This window comes from Rhinatrema bivittatum, chromosome 2 (assembly GCF_901001135.1).
Source record: "Rhinatrema bivittatum chromosome 2, aRhiBiv1.1, whole genome shotgun sequence".
NCBI lineage: Eukaryota > Metazoa > Chordata > Amphibia > Gymnophiona > Rhinatrematidae > Rhinatrema > Rhinatrema bivittatum.
The window spans coordinates 108,224,151-108,244,849 of NC_042616.1; the positions used below are offsets into that span (position 1 = coordinate 108,224,151).

At 43.2% G+C, this 20,699-nt stretch overlaps 1 protein-coding gene across 4 annotated transcripts in view; it reads left to right on the top strand.

Annotated features, from left to right (window-relative positions):
* The window catches only part of WDR37 (WD repeat domain 37), a 298,132-nt gene that overhangs the window by 59,432 nt on the left and 218,001 nt on the right, over nt 1-20,699 (top strand). For all 4 annotated transcript variants that reach the window (XM_029588540.1, XM_029588542.1, XM_029588543.1 and 1 more), the window contains exon 3: nt 591-768. In XM_029588540.1, coding sequence (XP_029444400.1) covers nt 631-768 — 138 coding nt within the window. In that variant the 5' untranslated portion in view covers nt 591-630. The remainder of the gene's footprint in view (nt 1-590; nt 769-20,699) is intronic.

The following is a 20,699-nucleotide window of genomic DNA, read 5'->3' on the forward strand; positions in this document are numbered from 1 at the left end:
TAGAAATTTATAAAAATAAATGCATATTGCAATAAAATGCTCTTATTTGGTGTAGTCCAAGATGGTTCACATTTTGTCTTATGCCAGCATGTAGCTGGAGTCAGTCTTGTTGGTTTCCAAATAAACGTTCTTAAGCCAGGGTATGTTGAGAACGATATCAGTCTCATATTTACTGCCATTGCTCTTTTTAGTGCTTACATTATACCTAAAGAAGCTTCTTTTTGGACCTCGCTGGGTGTTATATATATATAGGCAAAATACCAAGGTGAGCTTGGAAGTTCTATTTATTCAGGGTTGTGATATCTAAGAAAATTAAGACTATTTCTGTATCGGCTCTGATTACATCTCTTGGTATTTGATGGTCAGCTGTTTCTCCATGTATAGTACAGAATAGTCAGGTGGTACTAGTATTCCATTACCAGTGTCATTCTTGTGTTCTCCTTTACCACAGTCAGACTTGTTCTGTGATGGAGACGTAGTATGACATCTTTGTGTTAATATGATTTCCTACTTTTAAACTTTCTTGAAAGGACAGTTTAAACACAGAGCATATCTGTGGATTAGTATCTTGATTTTTTACTCTTGTTTAGTTTATCTTAGGAGCAGTGAGGAAGACATCTCTAGGAAGTAATGCCCACTGAAAGTGGAAGCTGGGCAGCTGTACGCCAAAACAAACAGAAGCGCAAATCACACAGCCTTTCCATAAAGAGGACAAACAGCTCTGAACAGGAGCGGCTGGGACTACAGAGAGACATGCTGGAAGGACAGGTATGAGAGTGGAGGTTGCACAGTGGATAATGCTGGTGTACATCCCTTGCACACGTGTATTTGCTCTGTATTTGTTTCATTTATAGTGAATAAGTCTTTATTTATATACCAGTCTTTTTGATCACTTCCCCTATTTCCATAGAGAATGTCCAAAGCTCTGTACAATAAAAAAATAAAAAAATAAAAATAGAACATAAAACAATGATCATATAACACTTAACCCAAACACCACACCTGTAAGATAAAGGAGATTGTCTACTCCCCACCCTCACAAACAGACTCCAAACCACCTTCTCTATCCACAATTCCAGAGCAATCATCCTTTTCAAAAATGTTAAAAATCATATTCAAGATAGGATAAAGCAAAGGCTAGACAAATCTTAGGCACCAGGTTGACAATGCATGTTAAGAATCGCCTCCTGGCATGGAGGATTTCTCCAAGAAGAGTGGAGTTCGACTTGGCCTAACACCACTGGGGCGACTAAGGGCAGGAGGGAAGGGGGAACTAGTGTTTGAAAGACAACTGTGGAAGAAAGGAAAGCTAGTAAGACACAGTGGTATTGGTTGCTCATCTAATATATACCTCCATTGAGGAGATTTACAAGGCTGTAAAGTAGAGTTCATTCCACACATTCACATCCCATTCTAACTGGATATGACTTGCTGGTGGGGCATTAGTTTCAAACAGTCTGTCCATCATGGTCAAAAGTTAGGAAACATAGAGTAGGACTAAATAGTCAACTTTCTCAGCGGAGAAAGGTAAACAGTAGAGTGCCTCAGAGATCTGTACTGGGATAGGAAATCTGGAAAAGAGTACGATAAGTGAGATCAAATTTGCAGATGAGAGAAAATTATTCAGAGTTAAGTCATAAGCGGATTTTGAGAAACTGCAGGAAGACTTTGTGAGACTGGGAAACTGAGCATTCAGGTGGCAGATGAAATTTAATGTGGACAATTGGAAAGTGATGGTCATGGCGAAAAATAACCACACTGTAATTACATGATGTTAGCTTCCATAATAGGAGATATCACAGAGGAAAAGTACCTGGGCATTATTGTGGACAATACTTTGAAATCGTCTGGTAAGTGTGTGGCAGTTGTCAAAAAAAAGTAAACCGAATATTAGGAATTATTAGGAAAGGAATGGAGAATAAAACGGATAATGTAATAATACCTCTGTATTGCTCTATGGTGAGACTACACCTAGAGTACTGTGTGCAATTCTGGTCGCCGCATCTCAAGAAAAGATATAGCTGAACTGGAAAAGATATGGAAAAGGGCAACATAATAAAGGGGATGGAAGGCTAGAGAGATTAAGGATATTCAGCTTGGAGAAGAGACAGCTGAGGGGGGGGTTATGATAGAGGTCTATAAAATCATGAACGGAATGGAGTGGGTAAATGTGAATCTGTTATTTCTCCCAGGACAAGCAGGATGGTAGCCCTCACAGATGGGTGACATCATCAGATGGAGCCTGGCATGGAATACTTTTTTGTATCATGCCCAGCATTCCACTATCCCTGTATGCCACTATCCCTTCACTCTCTTTTTTTTCTGTGATGTTGTTGCCGCGTGATTTATTAAGCTCTTCACTGAATAAATTCACCGTTTTTTCATAGTTTTTTTTTTTCGTGCCTCGGGGTCCCCCATTGCCAGTCGGTTCCTCTGGTGTTCAGCAGGTACATTTTCGCGTTGTTGCGGTCGGTTCTCGAGCGTCTACCTCCCGGTGGCTGCTGGCCATGACCGCGTAGCGTCTTTTTTTCAGTCTTGACCGGTTTTCGGAAATGCCCCTAGTGTCCTCGGATTATGTCCATCACACTTGAATGATGTTTGCTTCCTCTCCCTGGGGCCTTCCCATGATGTCTGTCAGTGTCCCAGCTGTGCTCAGATGACCCCCAAAGACCGGTGCGCCTACCTGGACAAGTTGGAGCAGTTGTTTGGTTCCAGACAATCGAGTAAGTCAAGTCGCGGAGATTGATCTGACTCAGGACCTTCTCCTTCGGCGCCCCACCGCGATGAACAAGGTGCGGGAGATCGCTCCTCACCGGCATCAGGCCACTCCAAGGCCTCCGGGTCATCTTCCTTGGTGCCGGAGAAGTACCGGGCTGAGCTCCGACATTGACACTGGCACCGACTGTCATTGCCGTTGGGCATTGGCTCCAGCCAAACCCCCTCCGAAGCAGCCCTGAGGTGAGGAGGCCCCGTCCTCCTCCAAAGCCAGAAGTCAGGGCATTTCCCACTGGTTTCGGTGTTGGGCACCGAGCTTCTGCGGACCCCCGTGGAGGCTCCGGTGACGCCCCAGCCTGCCTCCTCCTCCCGGGTTGGTGCTCACCATGCCTGCATTTTGTGAGGAGTTGGACGATTTTTATGTTCTTATGTCCTAAGGTCTCTTTGAGGGGTATAGGCTAGCTGCACCTCCCTTAGGGTTCATTTTTATGATTTAGGGTTTCTCTCCCTGATGTCTCTTAAAAACCAAAAAATCAAGAGATAAAATATTAAAAAGGTTTCACCAGCGAAAACATTTTTGCTCCTTTTTGCGTCTCTGATTGTTTTCCTTTCTTTGTTGTTCATGCTTATTTTAAGCAAGCTGCTTATCTCTCTGGACAGCAGTTTGTGAGTAATACAGTTCCCCCTTCTCCCCTTTGGAATTGTTTTTCCCAAAACTGGTTATGGTTAGTAGATCAAGGGGAGCCGTGGAGTTGGAGCGGAATGGGAACTGCATTGAATGGGTAGTGAACAATTTTTGCCTTTCCTGAAAGTTCTGAAAATTTGTTGGGAGCCAAACATGGTATTGTGTATGATTGATGAACTGCTGTCTTCCGAGAATACCTGTTACAGATCAGCAACTTTGCTTTACATTTAGTCAGGAAAAATTTCTGGAGTGCAAAATTCGAAAATCTGGTTGCTAGAGGAAAATGTTTTCCCTTTTTGAATTTATTCTGTTCTTATATTTTTTTTTCACTTTATTTTGTATTTAAATTTGCTCCCATCCTCTTCCATGTCTGCTCCCTTCTTTATCTATTTTCATCTTCCTTATTGTCCAAGCCAAAGCAGTCCAAACAAGTGGGTTATGTCCCCCCTACCAGCAGATGGAGACAGAACAATCTCAAAGCTGACTTCACTCCCTCTATAGGGATCTAGTGTTGCCTTCAGCTCTTCAGTATTTCTCTGTCTAGCAAGTGGTGTGTTGTGGACTGGAAAGAAACACTTAACACTAGCAGCTAAAAGAGAAAAATCTTTATTCAAGGAAATGGGCTATATCAGCCGAGTGCAGGTCACCTGAACGGTCAATGAGTGATGCAGACTTATTTATTGATATAATAGGTTAAATAGGTTGCCACCTCTAATTTGCACACCAGTGAGTTAGCTACTTAATTAACATAACATTTTCCAAATTGGTTGGCATTATAATTTTATCTCATATATGCTAATAAGATGAGATCTTGTAGGTAATGTGATTTCTTGTAAATTCTGCCCCAAAGGCAGAAACAAAACTCAGTGCTGACCCTTAACATACTTTTTGACCTTTTACATACTTTTTAGCATTTCAGCAGCTTTAGCTATTCCACAAGTTTAATCAGTGTAATATGTAAATACTGTCAGCATGGAAGATGAACCTAGAACTAGGATGGGATGCAGGTACTGACCTTTTGTACATTTCAGCATTACCAAGTACTTTTTCCACAGTGAACTTGCAGCACTAGTATCTTCCAGAACATTCCTTCCTCATACTGCCTTTGACTTGCAATAATACATTCAGTATTATTTATTTATTTATTTATTTATTTAGAAACTTTTATATACCGGTATTTGTGGGGACATCATACCGGTTCACATAGTAACTGAAAGATTGGAAAATACATTGCAACAGGGGAATGTAACTGGGCGGGGGAAGAACAGAAAGGCAGTAGGAAGGATAGGAGAACAAGAAGGTAATAACCAAAACAATTTACAATGAAAGTCTCCTTAATAAGGAGGTTACCTGAAAGGGGACTGCGAGGGGGAGTGGAAGGAGTTATTCTGTGTAAGCATGGTTGAACAGGAGAGTTTTTAATTTCTTTTTGAATTTAAATGCACAGGGTTCAAGTCGCATGTGGACAGGTAGTGTATTCCAGAGAACGGGCCCGGCAATAGAGATGGCACGGTCTCGGGTGGAGGAGAGATGTGCCTGTTTCAAGGATTGAACGTGTAGGGTGCCTTTGTTGGTAGATCTGGTGGCTCGGGTGGACAGGGGGGCAGTGAAAGGGAGGTCGAGCCAGTTGGAGTTGTGGGTGTAAATGGACTTGTGAATTATGGTCAGAGTTTTGTAGTGTATACGGGACATTATGGGGAGCCAATGTAAATCCTTGAGGATGGGGGTAATATGGTCATGTTTGCGTGTGTTTGTAATGAGTCTTGCAGTAGCATTTTGCAGAAGTTGAAGGGGTTTGATAGAAGACAATGGGAGCCCTAAGAGGAGGGCATTACAGTAATCTAGTTTGGAGGTGAGGGTAGCTTGGATCACTGTGCGGAGGTCATGGGCGTAGAGCAGGGGTCTGAGTTTCTTTAGTACATTTAGCTTGAAGAAGCCAGTTTTGAGGATGGAGTTGATGTGAGGTTTCATACTTAGGTTGGGATCAAGAAGGACTCCGAGGTCTCTAACGGAGGGTTGAGCTGTGAGGAGGTTAAGTTTAGGGTCGTTAGGTAGGAGGTCAGGGGGGTGCGAGGAGATGTGAAGGAGTTCCGTTTTGTTGGTGTTGAGAGCAAGCTGAAGGTTGGTGAGGAGGGCGTTGATGGCAGCAAGGCACTTTTCCCAGTGCTCGAGGGCGTCAGATATGGAGTTGTGAATGGGAATGATGATCTGTACATCATCAGCATAAAGGTAGAATTTGAGTTTAAGGTCAGTGAGGAGGTGGCAGAGGGGAGTGAGGTAAATGTTGAATAGGGTAGATGAGAGTGATGAGCCTTGCGGGACTCCTTGTTGTAGGGGGTATGAGGCAGATAGGTTGTTTCCAATTTTCACAGAGAACTTTCTGTTAGAGAGATAGGATTTGAACCAAGCAAGAGCTATTCCTGAGATGCCGATGCTTTCTAGCCGTGTCAGGAGGTGGTGGTGGCTGATGGTGTCAAAGGCCGCTGAGATGTCAAGAAGGGCGAGGAGGTAACTGTGGCCTTGTCCCAGACCTCTGAGGAGATAGTCAGTGAGGGAGAGCAGTAAGGATTCGGTGTTGAAGTGCTTCCTGAATCCAAATTGGGAGACATGGAGAATATCATGGTTTTCTAGGTAGTCCATGAGTTGTGAATTTACCACCTTTTCCATAAGTTTGGAGATAAAAGGGAGATTGGAAATGGGGCGGAAGTTGGAAGGATCTTTGGGGTCTAGAGAGGGTTTCTTGAGGAGGGGTTTGACAACAGCGTGTTTGAGGGAATCTGGGACTATCCCGTGGGTGATTAAGCAAAGATTTGATGCAGTACATATGAGTGTAATGACTTATCCTGTGACTTGCCTTTATCCTGCCTCTCTGTCTCTTCTCCACTCGGAGATATACCTTTCATAGATGTATTTTTCACAAGAACTTTGCAGCGCACCCTCACAAGTGCAGTCATGTGGACCGGTGCTGCAGCTATGTGTAAATTACTCCCAGGAAGACTTTTTAGGCCTAGGTTCTCATTGGACCATATGCTGCTCCTGGGAAGGCTTTTTAGCTCCAGGTATCCGGTGGAGTGTAAGCTGAGACTGGGGGGCACTCTGATTAATGGGACTTTTAAGGGATTTAAGGAAGCTGGAAGAGTGGTCGAAGATATGGCAGCTGAGATTCAATGCCAAGAAGTGCATAGTCATGCATATGGGGAGTGGAAATCCGAATGAACTGTATTCGATGGGAGGAGAAAGGCTGATGTGCACGGAGCAGGAGAGAGACCTTGGGGTGATAGTGTCTAATGATCTGAAGTCGGCAAAACAATGTGACAAGGCGATTGCTAAAGCCAGAAGATTGCTGGGCTGCATAGAGAGAGGAATATCGAGTAAGAGAAGGGAAGTGATTATCCCCTTGTACAGGTCCTTGGTGAGGCCTCACCTGGAGTATTGTGTTCAGTTCTGGAGACCGTATCTCCAAAGAGACAGAGACAAGATGGAGGTGGTCCAGTGGAGGGTCTTCATCAAATGACTTATGAGGAGAGATTGAAGAAAATATACATATGTACACCCTGGAGGAAAGGAGGAGCAGAGGTGAGATGATACAGACTTTCAGATACTTGAAAGTTTTTGATGATCCAAAGACAACGACAAACCTTTTCCGTCGGGAAAAAATCAACAGAACCAGAGGTCACGATTTGAAGCTCCAGGGAGGAAGACTCAGAACCAATGTCAGGAAGTATTTCTTCCTGACATTGGGTGGTGGATGTCTGGAATGCCCTTCCGGAGGAAGTGGTGAAGACCAGAACTGTGAAGGACTTCAAAGGGGCATGGGATAAACACTGTGGATCCATAAAGTCTAGAGGACGCGAATGAAGAGTGGGTGGCTCGCGGGAATGATGGCTACTACCTGGAGATAATACCCTTATTCAATAAACATACACATGGTTAATGCGACTCCAACATTGCTCTAAGCTTCAACGGCAAGAGGAAATGTGGAAAAAAGGATTTGCATTCACAAAAAAGCGGGGAGTAGCTTGCTTGTTACAGCGGTTACTACCCCGAACCAAATAAGCCTGATACTTCACTTTCAATGCATAACGAACATAGCTCTCTGCTTCAACGGCAGGGAAGGAAGATCAATACGTCACGCATATCCAGCATAGCTCTCTGCTTCAACTGCAGGGGGGGAAGACCGATACTTCACGCATATCCAGCATAGCTCTCTGCTTCAATGGCAGGGAAGGAAGACCGATACTCCACGCATATCCAGCTTAGCTCTCTGCTTCAATGGCAGGGGGAGTGAAGAAAAGTGGATCTATATAAGACAACCAACAAGGACTGAATTACATAGACTGGGTAAACAAATAAGCATGGGTGTAGCTTGCTTATTGCGGTGGTTACTACCCACAACTAATTAAGCTAGATATTTCACTTAGATGCAGTTCCAACACTGCTCTCTACATTAATGGTGGGGGTGGAAGGGAAATAGAACCAAAAGGTTACTAAGAGCCAAGAGAAACAGATAAGTATGAGAGGGGAAAAAAAAAAGTGCGAAGCTTGCTGGGCAGACTGGATGGGCTGTTTGGTCTTCTTCTGCCGTCATTTTTATGTTTCTATAAGTACCGAAACACCAAGAAGATCCCATGCTACTGATGCAATTAATAGCAGTGGCTATTCCCTACATAAACTTGATTAACAGCAGTTAATGGATTTCTCCTCCAAGAGCTTATTCAAACCTTTTTTGAACCCAGCTACACTAACTGCACTAACCACATACTCTGGCAACAAATTCCAGAGCTTAATTGTGCGTTGAGTGAAAAATAATTTTCTCTGATTAGTCTTAAATGTGCTACTTGATAACTTCATGGAATGCCCCCTAGTCCTTCTATTATCCGAAAGTGTAAATAACCGATTCACATCTACTCGTTCAAGACCTCTCATGATCTTAAAGACCTCTATCATATCCCCCCTCAGCCATCTCTTCTCCAAGCTGAACAGCCCTAACCTCTTCAGCTTTTCCTCATAGGGGAGCTGTTCCATCCCCTTCTCTGTACCTTCTCCATCGCATCTATATCTTTTTTTGAGATGCGGTGACCAGAATTGTACACAGTATTCAAGGTGTGGCCTCACCATGGCGCGATACAGAGGCATAATGACATTTTCTGTTTTATTAACCATTCCCTTCCTAATAATTCCTTACATTCTGTTTGCTTTTTTGACTGCTGCAGCACACTGAGCCGACGATTTCAAAGTATTATCCACTATGATGCCTAGAAGTTTTGAGAGGGGGGCCCCTCCGTATTTTCTCTCAGGCATGGCAGAGGCTGCGCAGCTTCAGTTCTCTACTGAATGTTTTAGCAGGTGACCTCACATGCATATTACTCCTCTCTCCTGCCTTCTCTGATAGCGGAGCGATGGAGGGAACAACCTGCAGAAACGGCTCTCTTCCCCTTTACACAAATGATTCTCACAGGGTCTCTTCTTTTCATATCATTTAATTTTCCATATAATCATGCATCAGATAGGTCCAATAGCAAAGAAGAAAATCAGGACAAACCCCTTATATTCCCTCCCCACCTCACGTTCTGATATATTTAAGAAGAACCTTTCTGTGTGCAGTTTAGGTATATTTAAGATCAATACCTCAACCTCATACCTCAAACCACTTATCCCCCTGTAGATTAGAAATTGGGCTCTTTAAATCTAAAACCCTGCTGGTCTGCCTCGTTTATGCCCCACCAGGCCTACTCAAACATGACCCTTCTCCCATCATCGAATACATCACTGAAAATATTAAGCCAGACATGCCCACAGTGATACTCAGAGATTTCAATCTCCACGTGGATGTCCGCCCTGCCACACCCGCCTGTGAGATCCTCCTGGACACCCTCAAGGCCTTAGGCTTCAGGCAACTCATCTCTGTGCCAACGCATAAAGCAGGTCATACCCTCGACCTTCTCTTTGTCAACTCCCACTTAATAGCACCCAATCCCCCAATAGTCACTCCCGTCCCTTGGTCCGACCACTTCCTCATCAATGTCCACCTTACTACCAATACCCCCTCTCCAACCTCAAAATTACATAGTAAAACAATCTCTTTCCGCAAACCTTGTTCTGCAGAGGACCTCGCTTTAGCATTCGACAAAGTATCTAAGAACCTTGACCTCACTAATCCAGATGCTGCCCTACTTTCCTGGAACAATCTCACTACCAAGGTAGCCGATAAAATCTGCCCCATAATCCACAAAGAAATACCCCTTTCACAAACAGAAAAGAAACCTTGGTACACCAATGATCTAAAAAAATTAAAACAGGACCTTAGATCTAAAGAACGCACTTGGCGTAAACAACCATCACCCACTCATAAAGATACTTATAAACTTACACTGCATACTTACTGTCAAGCAATCCTCCAAACCAAACGAGATTTCTATGCATCAAAAATTCATGATTATCAATTCAACTCTAATGCCCTCTTCACATATGTTGCAGAACTCACAAAGCCCACTCCCCCCCCCCTCGCATGAAGAAAATACCAAAGATAAATGTGAAGAACTAGCAAAGTACTTTAAGAACAAAATTGCCAACGTCTTCCTTCGATTCCCCACCAAGCTCTCCCCCACCACTCCACTCCCTAACAACAACAAAATCAATCTTAGGTCCCTTGACCTCACTACAAATATGGAGATTGAATCCATCCTGAAAAAGATGAAACCAGCTACTCATATCACAGACACAATTCCCTCAAAAACACTCCTATCTATTCCCAATGCCATAGCAACACCTATAGCTGACCTAATTAACTGCTCTCTCACATATGGAAAAGTTCCAGACCCCCTTAAACTTGCGGTTGTCAAGCCACTTCTAAAAAAAAAAAAAAAAAAAAAAACCCCACCCTTGACCACACTGACCCAGTAAACTACCGGCCTATCTCCAACCTGCCGTTCATATCCAAAATTCTTGAAAAGGTAGTCAATATACAACTCACTGACTTCCTTGAAGACCATAGTATCCTACACCCTTCACAATTTGGTTTTCGTAAAGATCGCAACACTGAAAAGCTACTACTTGCAATCACAGACACCCTTCTCAAAAGCATGGACCATGGTCAATCATACCTACTTGCCCTCCTAGATATTTCAGCAGCCTTCGATACTGTCAACCACCAAATCCTAATCTCCTGCTTGGCAGAATAGGTATCTCTGACACAGCCTTCATAAGGTTTACCTCCTACCTCACCCATAGAGAATACTTAGTAAAAATTGACAGTTCAGAATCCTCGAACATCCCCCTCACACAAGGCATCCCCCAAGGATCCTCCCTTTCCTCTACCCTCTTCAATATTTATCTTCTGCCACTTTGCCATCTACTCTCCAACCTAGGCCTAAAGCTCTTCCTGTATGCCGATGATGTGCAAATTCTTATCCCCATTCAAAAATCCCTCAACGAAACCATGCAATTCTGGGAATCTTGCCTTGAGTCTATCAACTCCCTATTATCCAATCTCCACCTTGTGCTCAATACTTCAAAAACAGAAATCCTCATCATTTCTAATCAACCGGTCCACTCACTCCAACCTACTTACCATAACACTGCACTAAATTACACACCACTGCACTCTGTGAGAGACTTAGGCATCTCTCCGGATCAACTCCTAAACTACAAACCCAATATTAAGTCTCTCATAAAGGGGGGTTTCTGCAAACTCCACATCCTTAAAAAACTCAAATCCCTCCTTCATGCCCAGGACTTCCGCACAGTTCTGCAGACGACCATGCTATCTAAATTGGACTACTGCAACTCCCTCCTCCTAGGCCTCCCTGCCTCCACCATCAAACCTCTGCAAATCCTTCAGAATGCCATGGCGAGAGTCATTACCAATAGTCATAAAAGGGACCATATCACCCCTATTTTAAAAGATCTGCACTGGCTCCCTGTCTCTTTCCGTTCACAATACAAAACCCTCACCATCCTGCACAATACCCTCTACAAAAACAATCTCGCCTGGCTTGAGGAAATGCCCCATTTCTGCTCTTCTAACCGCCCAGCTAGAACCTCCCTTGCGGGTACCCACCACACCCCATCCCTCAAAACTGCACCTCTCCACCAGTAGAGAAAGAGCCTTCTCCATAGCTGGCCCTACCCTCTGGAACTCACTACCTGCTGAGCTCCGTCTAGAACCATCCTTACAATAATTCAAAAAAGGTATCAAGACATGGCTTTTCAAACAAGCCTATCCGGATACCAACCAAACCTAGACACTTTCCCTCTTGAACCACCCTGGCATCCATTACCCCCTAGCCTTAAGCCTCTTAGAACTCACATTTTGTTTTGTACATACCTGTATACTGTTAATACAGCTAATTATTCTTGCTCTTCATATGTTATGTTCTTTAGCAATTTAATTCGGTTTTTCTTTCCCTTCCTACTCTCGTTCTTTCTCCCTTATCCCTGTTCCTAGCCCCCCACCCCTTTTCTAACCTGCTCCCTTCCCCTATCCTTGTTCATTGTAATTTCCTTCTTCTAGTTAATTGTAAACCGGCTTGATGTGTCCTACGAATACCGGTATATAAAAGTTCATAAATAAATAAATAAAAAATAACCTAAAACAAGTACCTCTACATAGCAAGAATGGTATATATTTACAAATATAATGAAAAGAGCAAAGAAACAAAATAACTCTTCTTAAGAATTAAATAACAGGCTTCTAGTTTGAGCAGATAAAGCCAAACTATAATCATGCCATATGTCTAAAAATACATTATTGTTTGGAGGTTAAACTTTTTATCGTGTAGATAAGCAGCTGAATTAGCCATGCTGTCTGGGACATCCCTCCCGTCCTGTAGGTGGCGGAGCTCTCAAAGTAAAGTCTTAAGTCTTGCTGTAGTGTGTGCCTGCTTGGCACCTCCCCCCTCCTGTGTGAAGTCTCCTCAGTCCGTTTTTTTCTGCGAGCCTAACAGCCGCGGAGCTCTCGGTCTCCTTGAGTGATTTTCTCACAGGAAAATTAATTTGCTTAAAAAAGTATTAAAACAGCCTGGTAGGGTAGTTAGGACTAACTGCCTGAAGAATTTCATCAAACTTCTCACAAATATGCCTCGTCCAGGTTTTAAATTCTGCAACTGTGGAAAGATCATGTCTGTCACAGATAGACATGTTTCTTGTTACTTGTGCTTGGGGCCCCAACACAACCAATCAACCTGTACTGCTTGCGGATGTATGTCCCCCAGGGCACAGCGTGAAAGAGCCACAAAAATCGAAAGTTTGAGGGCTGCGTTGGGGTCTTATGCCCCCTTGGATGAGTCTACAAGATCCTGTCCTGCACCCCCTCCTGTGTCGAGGGTGTCGGGCCGATCGCGAGCGGCTTCGGAAGGTGCGTCTGCGTTGAAAGAGTCGACAAAAAATCATCGGCGCACGGAGCGGGCAACGCAGCTCCGAGGAAACCCGCTGAGTCTACCTGCTTCGGGGCATCGACTGGCACCGAAGCACCACCGATTCACCCATGCAACTGACACAGCTGAAGCAGCCGGCGTATCCAGTTCTAGGAAGAAGGTCCATACTTCAGGAGTGAAGCATTTCCATTCTAAACATCGATGCACTTCTGACTCTTCTCATCGGCATTAACTCAGAAGCATAAACATCCAAAAAAGCACATTTCTGGACATAAAATCCACAGGGAACCTTCTCCACTCATCATTGTAGATGAGGATACATTTTCTTCCCCTTCTGCTGCGTCATCTGCATCGGAACTGGAAGAACCCTTGCCTAAAAAACCACATAGAGATCCTCTACACAGAGACAAATCTGCAAGACATCCACATCCTCCATCCTTAATAGTTCCGCCGTCTGCACCATCCCAAGGAGCTTTAGCATCACAGGCGATGTCCCAGATATCACTAATTGTGGCAAAAATCTTTTCTTCAGTTGCTGATCAAGATCCACCGGCAACAGAACCTCTTCCTCGGGTACCACTGTCCCCTGCTCGAAGTTCCACGCATGCTCCTGTTCCAACATCACCAGCTCGGTCTTCACAAGTCGGCTCTCCAATCTCATCTCCTGGGTCTTCCACTAGTTATCCGTCTGACCCTCCTGAGGACCAGCCGGAACCAGTATCACCGCCTGAGGACTTGACCTATTCCAAGTTCCTAGATATAGGGTAGGTCACGTTCTTAATATTGAGACAAGAAAAATGCCGGACCCTAGAGTGGATGTTCGGGGCCTGTTGAAGGTGTTCGACACTCCGACAGAACTGGTGGCTCTTCCATCGCATGACATACTGGATACCATGATGAAAAGGTCATGGGAGACTTCATTGGCTGGACCCTCGATATCCAGGAAGTCAGAACTTAAATACCAGATGAGCAATCACCATTTTATTCGCACGTTCAACTACCTCACGCATCCGTCGTGGTTGAATCTGCTATGCAGAAAGCGCACAAGTCCAGGCTGCATTCCAACACCTGACCTGGACGTGACTCCAAGTACCTCGATGACTTTGCGAAACGGGCCTATCAATCAGGCACGATGAATGCAAAGATTCAGCAACATCAGTTTGCGATCACACAATATTTATTTCAATGTCTGCAGGACTTAAAATCCAAGACAGTTCACCGGATAACCCCTCCCTACTGAGTTTCTTCACATAGAAGAGGGTCTGCGCCATTTAATACGCATGATCTACGAAGGGTTCGAGACCTCTGCAAAATCAACAGCAAAAATGCCATTGCAACCAGACGAATGGTGTGGCTCAGGGCCAGCACAATAAGAGAGGATGTGCATGAAAAATTAACTAACCTTCTTTGCCATCCTGCCAACTTGTTTGGTGACCATTTTAAGGACACGGTTGCTCAACTAAAAGAGCAGAAGCTGGCCGTTCAGTCTCACCCAACTCCATCATCTTTCGCCTACAGAAGAGGCTACTATTCGGGTTACAGAAAACTTCAATTTCAACGCCGACCTTTCCGGCCTTATTACCGGCGTATTACTCCTCACCTCGCCCCCAGACAACTCAAGCTCCAGCTTCCAGGCAGCGTCAGAGAGCACCAAGACCTAAGCCTCCGCAGGAGCAGAATCCTCCTAAATCTGCACAAGGTTTTAAGGACATCACCCACCACTGCTACCAGCAACAGTCGGAGGCAGGCTTCTTCAATTGTGTCATTTTGGTCTGTGCGGGAACATATATTTCCTTGTTTGTCAGATTGTGGAACAATACATGTATTGATCCTCGGAATCAATAATGCCCCCAAGTATTATAATGCCTTGTTTGGCCCAACTGGATTTAATTTGCAACCAACCAAAATGTCCAGTGGGGATACTGCATCCTATTTGTAAATCATGTAGAAAGGATTTGTTCGGGGGAAAAATTACAGCTGTAGGGTTTGTCAAATCATATCCTGCTGTTTCAAAACTATTACGTTGGGGGAGTTCAGCTTTCCCTTCTGCAGTCACCCAACGGATTATATTTCGGATTTGAGAAAGCTGTTGTGTGTTACCTTGGTACATTCTTTGAAAGGGTGTTTTGCCATCTCCCTTTAATGACCGACTGTTAAGTAACTGTAAGGCCGTGGGGAGTACGTCTTTCCACCCTTTGAAAGAGGCTGACTTTGTCAGCGTACAGAGCATATTCTTTAACAACCCGTTCATTCTCTCAATCAGGCCTGTGGATAATAGGGTATATGGAATATCCATTCTATGAAATTATCTTGGGCATATTGTTGGACGATGTCCGGTGAAATGGATACCCCTGTCATTCTGTATCTGTTTTGGTAACCCATAATACCGACTCATTTCACGGAGCAATTTAAGGGTTGCTTTTTGATTGGCGTCTGGGGCTGCGACCGCCATTAGTACTCCACTGCACGTGTCTACTGCAGTGCATATGTAAGAATCACCACCGCTTCTTCTGAGTGGACCAATAAAATCTATTTGCCAAATCGTGGCGGGTGTTGGGCCACGATGTATGTGCCCTTTCTCTATTGCTTGCGGGGATCTAGGATGGGTCATTTGACAGTATTCACATTGTTTAATCACATTTTGGAAGTCTGAGAGGGACCCTGGTATCCCTCTGGCTTGAGCCCACCTGTAAGTAGCCTCGGCCCCCAGATGACCACTTTTGCTGTGCGCCTATTGCCATAAACCTTTTTCTCCGCCACATTCGTCAGTAATCTCTGCAGTTCGGATTTTTGCATGCTTATCTGCAACAGAGTTGTAGAAGTTAGATAATGAACTATCTTTGACATGTGCATCAATGTGAAAAACCATTACTTCTTTATCTTGGCATATCTGCCAGATCTTTTGCCATAAGTCTGCTCCCCCACGGGTCGGTGATGTATTTTCCAATCATCCTGTTTCCATTTTGATATCCATAGTGTCAGCCCCTTCATCACTGCCCAGCTGTCAGTGTATAAGTGACATTGAGTGCCTGCACAAAGTAGGGCTATCCATATGGCATATAGTTCTGCAAACTGGCTAGATTTTCCTTTTCCTTCCTCATTATATACTTCGTTAGTGTGAGGGTTAAAAATAGCCGCTTTCCACATCCTTTCACTACCTTTCATTCTAGCTGATCAGTCTGTGAACCTGTCTAGATTCTGGCGATAATTGGTCAAATGGAACTCTTAGCTTTACGTGAGACGAAGGTAGGGTTAGTTTATCTAAACCATTTCCCTCTCCCTCGTTGGGAATATCTGCAATTTGTTCATGTAACATTGAGTGGCCCGCTGGCCCTGTTCCACGCACAGGTCCCCAGAGGCAGGCAGAGCTCTGGAGTCTCAATGCATGGCTGGGATGATGGAGCAAGGAAGAGGGAACCAGTTTTGTAAGGAGCTGGGGAACCTTTTGGGGAAAGCAGAGTCTTTTCTTAAGGGATGGGCTCCACCTTAAGCAGGGTGGAACTAGGCTACTGGTGCTAACCTTTAAAGAGGAGATAAAGCAGTCTTTAAACTAGAACAAAGGGAAAAGCCGACAGTTGCTCAGCAGCACATGGTTTGGAGGGAGGTATCTTCAAAGGATACTAATGAAACAGGAGAGTTAGGGCATCCCATCAGAGAGGCTCCAATAAAAGCAAAAGTAGTCCATATACCTATAACCAAAGAATCACCTGAACTAAAGGATTCCACATTATCTCTGTCAACTGAAAAGCAGGCTGTTAATACAAACAAAAAACATACTTTGAAATGTCTGTATGGCAATGCCAGAAGTCTAAGAAGATGGGAGACTTAGGACCAGATTTTCAAAGTTTTACGCACGTCGGGCCTATTTTAAAAAGACCCGGAACGCGTGTAAGTTCCAGGGCTTTACTAAAGGGGCAGGGTGTGGGCGGGGCAGTCTGGGGCAGGGCCAGAGGCCTCTGACATAGCGGCCATTGCCACTATGTTGGAAGATCGTGTGCCAGCAGGTTGCCGGCGCTTGCAACTTGCGCCTGACCGGAGCCAGGCGCAAAAGGTAAGACAAAAGTCAGGGGGGTTAGAGTAGGGCTAGGAGGGAGGGAACAGGGGAAGGCAGCGCGGCTCGGCGCGCACAAGGTGCACAATTGTGCACCCCCTTGTGCGTGCCGACCCCCGATTTTATAACTTCTGCACGCACAAGTTATAAAATCGGGCGTACATGTGTGTGCGCCAGGTAGCGTGCGCACATGTATGCCCATGTGCACCCTTTTAAAATATATCCCTTAGTGTATATCAGTGAATGATGAGAGATACTTAATTGACATCTCAGAGACATGATGGGAGGAGGATAACCAATGGGATAGTGCCATACCAGGTTACAAACTATATCGCAATGAATGAAAGGAACAACTGGGGGGTGGCGCATTATGTCTGGGATGGCATAGAGTCCAAAAGGAGAAGGATCCTGCAAGAGATTAAATGCACAATAGAATGTTTATGGGTAGAAATCTTATGTGTGTCAGGGAAGAGTATATATTTAGGAGCATACTGCCCTCTACCTGGCCAAAATGGTGACATGGACAATGAAATAATAAAATAAATTGGGGAAGCTAACCAAATCGGTAATGCAATAATAATGGAAGATTTCAATTACCCCAATATTGATTGGGTAAATATAACATCAGATCATGGTAGAGAGATAAAATTCCTGGATGGAATAAATGACAGCTTTATGGAGCAATTGGTTCAGGAACAAACGAGAGAGGGAGCTATTTTTAGTGGAGTGCAGGATTTGGTGAGAGAGATAAAGGTGGTGGAACCACTTGGCAATAGTGATCATAATGAGCAAATTTGAACTAATGAGTGGAAGGGGACAGTAATATATAAATCTATCAGCTATATCAATAAAGAAAATAGAAAAAAAACTGAAAGATGCAGCTGCAAAGGTTAAAAGTGTACCACAGGCATGGACATTGTTTAAAAATACCATCTTAGAAGCGCAGTCCAGATGTATTCCACTCATTAAGAAAGGTGGAATAAAGGCCATACAATTACTGGCATGGTTAAAAGGTGAGATGAAAGAGGCTATTTTAGCAAAACAAAATCCTTCAAAAACTGGAAAAGGATCCATCTGAAGAAAATAGGAAAAAGCATAAGCATTGTGAAGTTAAGTGTAAAACTGATAAGACAGGCTAAGAATTTGAAATGAAGTTGGCTGTAGAGGCAAAAACTCATAATAAAAACTTTAAAAAATATATCCGAAGCAGGAAATCTGAGAGTGAGTCGGCAGGACCTTTAGATGACTGAGGGGTTAAAGGGGCTCTTAGGGAAGATGAGTCTATTGCAGAAAGACTAAACAAATTCTTTGCTTCTGTGTTTGATGTTGGGGAGTTACCAGTTCTGGAGATGGTTTTCAAGGGTGATGAGTCAGTTGAACTGAGCCAAATCACGGTGAACCTGAAAAATGTAGTAGGCCAGAGTGACAAACTAAAGAGTAGCAAATCACCTGGACCGGTTGGTATGCATCCCAAGGTTCTGAAGGAACTAAAAAATGAAATTTTGTATCTATTAATTAAAATTTGTAACCCATCATTAAAATTATCCATTGTACTTGAAAACTGGAGGGTGGCCAATGTAACACCAATATTTACAAAGGGCTCCGGGGGCAATTCGGGAAACTATGGACTGGTGAGCTTGACTTCAGTGCCGGGAAAAAAAACAGAAACAATTTTAAAGGTCAAAATCCAGAGCATATAGAAAGACATGGCTACGTTTGTTTGGGATCTCTGGTGCTGTCCTTTCTTGGTTTACTTCGTATCTTTCCAAAAGGTCTCAGAAGGTTTCTATTCAATCTTATTCCTCCTCTTGGGAAAATTTACTTTCTGGTGTTTGGCAACTATATTTAATATCTATTTAACACCTCTAAACTTGGTGTTCACTTTAAAAGTATATGCGGATGATATACCATTCTTTTTTCCTCTCAAAGAAACCTGGGCACAAACTGAATATTTTCTTAGCTCCTGTCTTATCAACTATCCAACAATGGTTAAGCCATAATAAGCTAGCACTTAATATCTTAAAAACATAATAATCTGTCTTGTTTTTCAAATCCAAATATTCCCAATAGATTCCAATTCAATAATCAAACAATTCAATTTACTCAGAAAGTTTGCAACCTTGGAGTCTTTATTGACCCAGCTGTAGGCCCTGAACAATCCTCTTTTCACAAGCTTAGACTTCTTCATCATTTAAAACCCCTTCTAACCAAAACTGATTTCTGTTCCGTTTTACGAGTATTGATTACTGCAATTCACTTTTAATTGGATTACAAGCCCATACCACGCATCCATTACAGATTATTCAGAGCTCTGCTGCTAAGCTGTTGACAGAACATCAGTCCGTGAACATATTATACCTGTACTAGAATCCCTGCATTGGCTCCCCATATTTAGAATCCAGTATAAATTAGCAACAATTATACATTCTGCAACTCACAATATTCATTCTCCTTGGATTACATCCATCCTTAAAAATCATACTCCAGTTAAAACATTAAGATCCTCCTCTTAACTACTTGATGTTCCCTCTGCAAGAGCTAACCCCTTAGAAGAAACCCGAGAATGCACATTTTCATCTGCAGGCCTACTCGTTTGAATTAAGAAACCTCACTGAAAAAATGTTTTTCAGGAAAGCCCTAAAAATGTATTTATTTAAGAAAGCCTCATGTCTGACAGAAATGATATAAACTTCATTGTTTTCCATAAATTATATATTTGGTTTTTTACAATGTTTTTATTTTAGATTTTATTTTTATTTTATTTTATCTGAATATTACTTTTTAAAGTTTTGATGATTTTTTTTTCAGTGTATGTTTTATTTATATATTGACAATTATGTGTGTATTCATTGTACCACGCCCAGAACTTAGGAAGGGCCGGTAACAAATGTTTGAAATTAATTAATGGAACACAGCCAGCATGGATTTACCCAAGGGAAGTCTTGCCTCACAAATCTGCTTCATTTTTTTTTGAAGGGGTTAATAAACATGTGGATAAAGGTGTCCTGGTAGATGTAGTATATTTTGATTTTCAGAAGGTGTTTAACAAAGTCCATTATGAGAGGCGGATTGCAAACTGGTTAAAAGACAGGAAACAGAGTAGGATTAAATGGTCAGTTTTCACAGTGGAAAAAGATAAACAGTGGAGTGCCTCAGGGATCTGTACTTGGACCAGTGCTTTTTAATCTATCTATAAATGAATTGTAAAGAGGTACGACGAGTGAGGTGATTACATTTGCAGATGACACAAAATTATTCAGAGTAGTTAAGTCACAAGTGGATTGTGATAAATTGCAGGAAGACCTTGTGAGACTGAAAAATTGGGCATCCATATTTCAGATAAAATATTGTGGACAAGTGCAAGATGATGCATATAGGGAAAACTAACCCATGCTGTAGCTACATGATGTTAGGTTCTATATTAGGAGTTACTACTCAGGAAAAAGATCTAGGCGTCATAGTTGTTATTACATTGAAATCATAAGCTCAGTGTGTTGTGGCAATCTAAAAAGCAAACAGAATATTAGGAATTATTAGGAAGGGATTGGCAAATAAAGTGGAGGATGCCATAATGCCTCTCTATCACTCTGAGGTTAGACTGTACCTTGAATACTTTGTGCAATTTTGGTCTCTGCAACTGGGAAAAGATATAGTTGCCTTTGAGAAAGTACAGAGAAGAGCGACCACAGTGATAAAGGGGATGGTACTGCCAGGTTCTTATGGCCTGGATTGGCCACTGTTGGAAACAGACCCTTGGTCTGACCCAGTATGGCATGTTCTTATGTTCCCTATGAGGAAATGCTAAAGAGGTTAGGGCTTATCAGCTTGAAGAAGAGACGGCTGAGGGGCGGGATATGATAGAGGTCTACAAAAT